The sequence below is a fragment of the Cydia fagiglandana genome, chromosome 13 (assembly GCF_963556715.1).
Source record: "Cydia fagiglandana chromosome 13, ilCydFagi1.1, whole genome shotgun sequence".
NCBI lineage: Eukaryota > Metazoa > Arthropoda > Insecta > Lepidoptera > Tortricidae > Cydia > Cydia fagiglandana.
In genome coordinates, this window is record NC_085944.1 from 19,149,055 (window position 1) to 19,158,493 (window position 9,439).

Consider the following 9,439-nt stretch of genomic DNA (forward strand, 5'->3'; position numbering starts at 1 on the left):
AAACAGAGATAAAATAGAGTTAGATCAAGAAAGGTCTGCAGCGATTTTGATAGCCCACGGACTGCAAGTGTTATGTATACGTCATAATCTCATAGAAGTTTGACGTTTAAAATGACACTTTGCACTACGTGGGCCATCAAAATCGCTGCAGGCTTTTCTTGGTTTAACTTTACCTAATGTAGTATGTTCATTTAAAATACATTATGATTTGATCTTTCGGATGACTTGACAATTAAATACAATGTCGTATTTCTGGTTTAACTACTTAAGTAAACAGTTGATTATTTTGTTTTTGTACATAATGTGCAGACACAAGGTTTTTTACCGTCAGTCGTAATCATGCCCTTGCTTAAATTCAACGTTTTGCTCGCACTTTTTTTAGGTGTTGTTAAATCTCAAGCACCTCTAAATTTTACGGAACTCACGCAACTCAACGGATACGTATCTGAGGAGCATACAGTAGTTACAGAAGATGGATATGTGCTGTCACTGTACAGGATACCTAAAGGTGCCAAGTGTAAGGAGAAGCTAAAGCAGACTCCTGTGTTCTTCATGTCTCCATTGCTGTCCGCCGCTGATACGGCGATCGAGGCAGGACCAGATGCAGCAGTACCATACCTTATATCAGACGCCTGCTTCGACACTTGGGTCGGAAGCCCTCGAGGCACTTACAACGGCCGAAAGCACGTGCGACTGGATCCTGATAAACACAAGGAGTTCTGGAACTTCTCCGTAGACGAAATTGGCACTTATGACGTACCTGCGATGGTTAATCATGTGTTAAATTATACAAATACGGAGAAGTAGTAGTAGTAGTAGTAGTAAACTCTTTATTGTACAAAAAGACATATTAAAAATAACATACAATTAGCAAGAAGTACAAAGGCGAACTTATCCCTTTGAGGGATCTCTTCCAGTTAACCTTTGAGTAGATGAGAGGAGAGAGTGAAAAGAGGGTGACAAATGCAGCAAAATGTACAACAAGGTACCAGAAAGATAAAGGATATAAATACATACAAAATTTATAGGATAAACATACATATATTACGCAAAGAAGAGAAGTTGATGTATGTTGGATTTTCTCAAGGAGGCGGATCGTTTTTCGTCATGTGTAGTGAAAGACCAGAAATGTGCAAGAAGGTGAAGCTTATGATCGGTCTTGCGCCAGCAACAAGACATTGGTACACGAAGTCAGCTTTCTTCAGATTACTGTTCAAGAGTGTTGAAGATAACCTAGATGTGTTTGATGATTTGCGCATTTGGGAAATCCTGGGAAGAGATCGAGTGACAGCAGCATTGAGTGTTGTGTGCCGGAACAATTTAAAGATGTGTGAGTGGTTAGTTTCTGTAGTAGATTCTTCGCATCCGGGCTCAGTGGCTGTTTCGACATATGGCAGTATGTTAGACCGGTTCCCAGCGGGGACTTCACTGCAAAATATGGTGCGCTTTAGTCAAAGCTGTCGGAGTGAAAAGTTTGTTAAATTCAGCTATGGGACTAAGAAAAATCTTGAGATCTACGGTAGCCCGGATCCTCCGGAATACAACTTGACAGCCGCAGATGTACCTATTCTGCTTATGGTGGGTAAAAATGATGCAATAGTGGATATAAGGGATGTAAAATGGTTGGCTAGTAAATTACCAAATGTGAATGAAACAGTAATAGTGAAAGATTCTCAGTGGAATCATGTGGACATGTTTTATAGTCAATATATTAAGGTGATGATTTTCCCCAAAATTTTAGAATACCTAATTCGTTATAACAAAATGTAAGACTAGAATATTTTTAGTACATTTTAATGTAAATATAAGTGTGTGTTAGACTGGATATAGGTACTAGGTATATTACTAATAGGCCAATCAAATAAGATCCTATGACAAGTATTAGAACAACTGACGACCGGTCTGGCCTAGTGGGTAGTGACCCTGCCTGCGAAGCCGATGGTCCTGGGTTCGAATCCTGGTAGGGGCATTTATTTGTGTGATGAATACAGATATTTGTTTCTGAGTCATGGGTGTTTTCTATGTGTATAAGTATGTATTTATCTATATAAGTATATTTATATCGTCGCCTAGTACCCATAGTACAAACTATGCTTAGTTTGGTGCTAGGTCGATCTGTGTTAGATGTCCCCAATATTTATTTAATTAATTTAATTAAAAAAAATATTTTTAGAAAATATTTTTCTTCTTCTTCCTCGCGTCATCCCGGCATTTCGCCACAGCTCATGAGAGCCTGGGGTCCGCTTGACAACTAATCCCATGATTTAACGTAGGCACTAATTTTTTACGAAAGCGACTGCCATCTGACCTTCCAACCCAGAGGGTAAACTAGGCCTTATTGGGATTAGTCCGGTTTCCTCACGATGTTTTCCTTCACCGAAAAGCGACTGGTAAATATCAAATGATATTTCGTACTTAAGTTCCGAAAAACTCATTGGTACGAGCCGGGGTTTGAACCCGCGACCTCCAGATTGCCGCGACCTCCAGATTGAAAATATTTTTATTATATTTTAATTCCTAGTAGAGACACTATTATATTAATTATAAACTGAAATAAATGTCATATACTAAGAAAAAGCGACCAGTGCTGGAATTGAACCAGCGTCCTCTGCTATCAAGTAGAGCTTGGAGCCTTTTAACAATTGGTCATTTAATTCATATCTGGGTGGGACCTAGAGGCAGTGTCCGGTGTCCGGAGCAGTGCCGTCCCAAACGACCGGATATCAAAGGAGGGCAACTGTTCGTGAAATCTGGAGTCGTGTTAGAAAGTCATGAGCCACTAACTCGCACATATGTTGAGGAGGGTTGAGTTGGAGGAGCGAGCGATTTTTGGACATAGTCACGTTTGTGTATATAAACTGATCTTGGTTGCAAAGATAATAGCGTCAGGGTTGAATCCTGCTTTAAGCATAATTACGTTTTAATGTTTTGAAGTTACTGCATCCATCAATGTAAATCGTACCTTTAAAAGACACAAGGTATAGTTTCCACAGGTTACTGAATGATTTACCGTTTTCACGTAATGGTTTTCAACAATAGTTCCTTCACAAGCGAGTCACGGAGTAAATTAATGTCAAGTGATACTTCCTCATAGGTACGAGCACAGGTATGAACCTACAAAACTTAATGTTTGGAATAAAGAATGGAGAGAATAAGTTGGACGGAGAAAAAAACGAACGAGGAAGTGCTGCAAATCGTTGGAGAGCAGAGAAACCTACTGAGGACCATAGAAAATAGACGAGGCAAAATGATAGGTCAGTCGATAACACACGACACTTTCTTTAAAACTATATTAGAAGGCAAAATCGAAGCTAGGAGAGGAAGAGGAAAACGACGAGCAAGCTATACACAACAACTAAAAGCAAAAGCAAATGTCGTGTCTCCCTGTAACCTAAAGAACCTGGCCGAGGAGCGCGAAAACTGGCGCATACTCCACCGACAAGAGCCATGCTCTTAAATTATGATGATGATGATGTCTTACTACACAGCTACCTACACAAAGTATGTCTTGTTTGTAATTTAACCGGTTTGGTTTGATGTAAATAAATGTATTTTCTTACTTTCTTTCTTAAAAATTATTTACCCTTTTGAGATTTAACAATATGAATATTATCATAGGTAAAACAGTCGACCGTTAAACTTCCTAACCAAACTTATTGATTAGACCAAACCCGGGTGCTATCAAGCGAAAAATTCACCCCGACCCTTTTGGCCAAATTGGCTATTTAATCTCAGACTTATGCACATGGGGCCTAGGTCAAACATGTCACGGAAAAATGTTTTAAACCAACATAATATCCAGTTGCTTGGAAGGGAGCAAAATTTAATACGGTGCCCGGAAAGACTGTCGAACTAACATTTGCTACCTAAATCAAGTCTTAATGTAGTAACAATTAGGAAGGTTGTAAAAGTACTTTGATGACCGGTCTGGTGTAGTCGTTAGTGACTGCCTTGCTTAAAAATCTTCCCTTTTAAGTGAAAATATGAATCTTCCTAAGAATTAGAAGCTGGCTAGATTGATAAATGTAATATGGGACTAGTAATAAAATAAGGGGGAGGCCAATTTTCAGCAGTGGACGTCTTATGGCTGAGATGATGATGAATAAAATAAACAATAAAATATTGTCACATCACAGCTTAAAATTTCTACTTACCTAAACTCTATAAAATCCAAGTCTGTTCTCCCTCGTAATTTCCTTTACCAAAATATGTCAAAGTATGAACAAGGCCATACTTTACCCCAGGCTTAACGAGCCGAAACATATCGCTTAAGCAGACAAGGCAATAGCGTTAATGCATTGTTGAGACAGCGATAAATTCGTATAGGATACGCGGTAGAATAGATGGCAGGTATTCGAATTATGGTCTACTTATTCACTATTTAGTAGGTAGTCTTGAGGTACTGTTCGGATTTAGACTATTAGAGGTCCGGCCAGCGAACGAAAAGTCTTCTAGAAATCGATTTTCGCTCATGTCATCACGGATATGGGTGAGATGGTATCGATATATTCAGTGTAATGCCCTGAACACAAATATATTATATGAGATGATAAGCGCAAAAGTGGAGGGGGTGATTGCTGTGACGTCATAAAGTCGGCAGTACAAACATGTTTTACTTTCTTTTAAATATGGCATGTGCGGTACCAAATAAAATGCTTTGTGAATAGATTACAAATATATAACATACTTAACTGTAACATTTTCAATACATGGTCCAACAAATATACATGCCCACGCTCGTAAAACATTACCCTTCTTCTGATGCAGTCGGGTAAACATACGTTTCCAGTAGCAAAATAGCATAAAATATGTAGCATTTTTACCCAACAGCCTATCCGAAATGATCTAAATCAGAAAAGTTACTTAGGTACACGTACAGTCACCCGCAATAAATATGTTACTCTTCGAAGGTCGCAAAAATATGTGACACGCTCTTATGGCTCTACAAATAAGATAGTGTCAGATATTTTTTGCGGCCTTCGTTGTGCAATATATTATTGCAGGTGACTGTACCTATATTCAATGGTTGAACCATTCAAAACAATAAAATTAAATCTACAAGAACATTCATATTGAAAATCTGACTTATTTTTTTGTGTATTTTTTACGATATCCAATATTTAACCAACTTCAATTTCCTTTCTTTTCTGAGATAAGCATTTAATACCTCGCAAAAATTGACTTCCCGTCTTTTGTTTTAATTTTGCTCGGGTTTTTAAAGCGCTTCGAAGGTAATCTTGGCAGTGTTTTTTTAATAAAAATGGTATTATTTATTCAGAGACCCATCTTAAGACCTTCACGAGAGTAAACACTGGCTTCGATTTGTGGCTTGGTGAAAAAATATGGGCAAAGATGTAGGAAATGGATAATTTGTGGTATACGCAGGCAGTCACAACTTAAGGTCACACGTGCCCAATTAACAGGCCAATTTAACCACTATTGATATTCGAATGATAAATAAATAAATAATAAATAAATATTACAGGACATTCATACACAGATTGACTAAGTCCCACAGTAAGCTCAAGAAGGCTTGTATTGTGGGTACTCAGACAACGATATATATGTATAATATATAAATATGTACTTAAATACATAGAAGACAACCATGACTCAGGAACAAATATCTGTGTCATCACACAAATAAATGCCCTTACTGGGATTCGAACCCAGGACCATCGGCTTCACAGGCAGGGTCACTACCCACTAGGCCAGACTGGTCGTCGTGGTGGTGATTATAAATGATTTTAATTATTTTTCATATTACCATGTTACAAACATGAACTGTGGCGTACGCGTTGTTAGAATACCAAGAGATTTATCAGGTTCTCAGTAATACTGGTTTAGCTTAGTTCCTATCCCAGCACAAAAGTGCTGCAGTGCATGGTATCCGCCGTGTTAACCCTTGCTTTTGGATTAAATTGTTTTAAAGGGCCTCTGCTCTGCGCTGTCGGCTTCGGCCTCACGCACGCCTCCCAAAAATCCGGGATCCCGTGGTCCCGAGATGTGGAAAGGACAAACAAATAATAATAATAAAAGTTTATTTGCAGAAAAGGGCAGTGTACCAACAATCTAAGCTACATGTCTTAGTGTAAATACAATTGTTTCACCTTTTCCAGCTGTATGCAACAGCATGCAACTATTGCAACTACATTTTGGAGATTTTTGATTTGCAAACTCTGACTGTACTAAGTACTTATCTAGTATGCGCTTTAACTGCCATAGGCAAAGCTTCCCATTATTATGCGCTAACACTTAGCATAAAGTGATGCCCGTCATATGACTGGTATTGCGTTAGAGCGATGGCTAATTTTCAATTCTGATATGGCTCATTCATTCAGCGTAAAGAGAATAGCAAATTTACTTAATAGTAGATAGATATAATACTCTTTGTTGGTACGGCTCAGTAAAAGATACAGTTTAAAACAGTGGTTCTTAACCTTTTCAGTCCGGTCACCCCTATGACTAACTAGGGACCCTGATTTTACCCCTCCTCCCAATGGTAATAAAAAATAAAACGTGTACGTTTGTTGTATTGTTATATTAGGCTAGCTTATTACCCCCGTAAAATACCAGTTTTACCCCCACGGGGGTAATTACCCCTAGGTTAAGAACCACTGGTTTAAAAGAATGATTAAAAACATGGAGGCAGAAGGATGGAGGGGCGAGATGAGAAGGGGCGTCAGAAACTCTGTTTTTTATGTTCGATGATCACGTGATGAAACACACGTGGTATAGAAAACAAAGTCAAGAGTCGGATTCTCATAAAACCAGTGTCTTAATAGTAACCCGAGGAAACAAAATTATAAAAAATTTATTCACTCACCTACATTATTTATCGTTCAAAACATTGTTTTTGTATTCAATAGTAGATTAATTGCTAACCAAGAAATGAAAGGCACTCATTTCTGCCGAGGTAGGCCAATAGTCCGAGGCTGAAATGATGCCTTTCACCCGAGTTAAACACTCTACTTTTCATTTCAAATACGAGGAAAGTAAAATAGTTGTATAAAATTTTATACTATTTTTGAGGGTACTTTCAATTAACAATTTAGGCATGAGTATCGTTATTTATGGAAAAGGGAGTCAAATATCAGAATGGAAATTGTATAACAAATCCATTTATACCCAAATTTCAATTGCTTATCGTAAAAAAAAACATACTTGGAACCTAAAATGCTCTAGTGCAGAAACGTATGATTTTCTGCACACCAGAACAAGAATGACCCTCTTTTAAAGCATGAGAAATGAAGATAAATATGTTGTGCTCTCTACAACCACTACTCTCACACAGTACTGGCTAATTACAATTCCACGTTCGAAATTATAGCAAAAACAAAAGCATAATTGCACACCAAAAGCAAACAAAGTACTATTAAATCCGGGCATTTTCAACTCTATCCCCTTTCATTAAGGATCATGTGTAAGTATTAGGCTATTATCTAGTGAACCATCCAGTCAAGCTGAAATTGACTTTATTGTAATCGCATAAGGTTTTAGTTAGTGTGTACGAATAGAATTACAAGTTGGTGGCAAAGCATGCATTGTTAGAGGGTGTCCCAATTAAAGTTAGGCTGCATCATTTGTTAATTGCCTTGAAATTATCGCTGTTACTGTAACTATTGCTTATTTGTTTTGTGTTTGTATGTAATTTTTTAGTTAATTTTATTGTTTGTAGGTAAGTACCTATTTGATCGTTTATATGAATTATTTGTTTCTTACTATAATTATTAAGAAGAAGAAATAAATTAAAAAAAATCTGTATTATAGGAGCCGACTTAAATGTTAAGATAGAACAATTATGTAGGGCCACTTGCACTATCACACTAACCCAGGGTTAACCGGTTAAACCTATAGTTACCTCTATTAAACTTTATATGCACCAACATAGGCACAGTTCTGTTGACGGCTCTTGAACCAACAAGATTAGGTATATTTTTTTCACCAAATATCGGCCCGATTCGAACTTTAAGATGCATCAATTAATAGATGTAGAAACGATATGGATTGGATACCTATGTCAGTGTCAAATGTGACGTTTCTTCAAACAAAAACGTCACTTTTGACATTGACACGTCTAATCTATATCTTTTCTAGATCTATTAATTGTTGTATCTCAAAGTTCGAATAGGGCAGTATATCTTCAAGGCATGATATCAGTCTGTCTATTATCATCATCATCATCATCTCAGCTATAAGACGTCAACTGCTAAACATAGGCCTCCCCCTTGGACCTCCATTCGTACCGGTTGGAAGCGACCCGTATCCAGCGTCTTCCGGCGGCCTTAACAAGGTCGTCCGTCCATCTTGTGTACGTCCTACGCTGCGCTCGCTAGTCCGTGGTCTCCACTCAAGCAAAAATTTCGACAACATTGTCTATTAACCACTTAATTATTATTTTAGTCGCGTGCCCACACGTCGTTAGGGAAAAGATACTCTGGATACATTAAACATGAATTGCGTGCCAAAATTGGTTACGCAATAAGTGAAATGAAAACAATGTCAGGTAGGTACCATTAGTTAGTTAGTTATACTGGGCATTTTCCGCAAATCGACATTGTGTCTATTGAAAACGAGGTTGCACTACCTACTCTAGCCACCCCAGCTCCTCCATGAAACCTAGCAGTGTCTTCAGGTTGCTAACTGCCTCCTTCAGTGTGCACGGAGTCTCTAGGTATTGGTTCCTGTATACTTCTATCTGTTTACAGAGTAGGAGGATATGTTTTGCTGTTTCTTCTTCTTTCATGCGCGCTCTGCACATGGGGCTGTCTGTTTTACCCATATATTATGTAGGTGTTTGTTTAGTGTGTTATGCCCTGTAATTAATACTACTATTTTGTGTAGTTGGTGTCTGTGTTTTCAGTAGGTACCTACTATTTATTAAACATTTAATGGTAGGGGGCTAAATATTCAATAATTTCAGTTGCTGTTTGGTGGAGGAAAATAAAAATAAATGTTTGTGGACAATCTTGCACAGATCGACCTACCCCCAAACTAAGCAAAAATTGTACACTGGGTTCTAAGCGACGATACACATTCTTGTATAGATAAATAGTATATACATTACATACTTAGATACAAAGAAAACGTACATAATTCAGAAACAAATATTCATGATAAACACTCAAATAAATGCCGATACCGGGATGTGAACCCGGAACCTCCTGCTTCGTAGGCAGGGTTACTATTACTACCGACTAGGCTAGGCAGTCATTTGGAGGGGCAACGTTTTTGTAACCGGAATGTATCCCTTAACTAGTACTTTAAGCTTCAGTTTGCAAAAATGACTCAGTTTATATGTATGTACAGATTCTCTATTGAAAAAAAATTAATTGACTTTATTTAACTCTATTTCAAATTTCTTTTTTTTTATTTCACACAAGAGCTCAAATCGTATTTAGACGCAAGTGACGTCATACTGGTGTTTGCGACGCAAAGA

The 9,439-nt window shown here is 37.8% G+C and overlaps 1 protein-coding gene across 1 annotated transcript; it reads left to right on the forward strand.

Annotated features, from left to right (window-relative positions):
- Positions 1 to 339: 339 nt before the first annotated feature.
- On the forward strand, positions 340 to 1,770 carry LOC134669920 (gastric triacylglycerol lipase-like). The gene is made up of 2 exons (XM_063527537.1): positions 340 to 806; positions 1,050 to 1,770. Exons 1-2 carry the CDS (start codon positions 340 to 342, stop codon positions 1,768 to 1,770), a joined length of 1,188 nt encoding a protein of 395 aa, XP_063383607.1.
- The last annotated feature ends 7,669 nt before the right edge of the window (positions 1,771 to 9,439 follow it).

Coding starts and splice junctions, on each gene's coding strand:
- LOC134669920 (XM_063527537.1), top strand. CDS start 340: ATGCCCTTGCTTAAATTCAACGTTTTGCTCGCACTTTTTTTAGGTGTT. Junction 807..1,049: donor TATACAAATACGGAGAAGTA/GTAGTAGTAGTA, acceptor ACATATATTACG/CAAAGAAGAGAAGTTGATGT.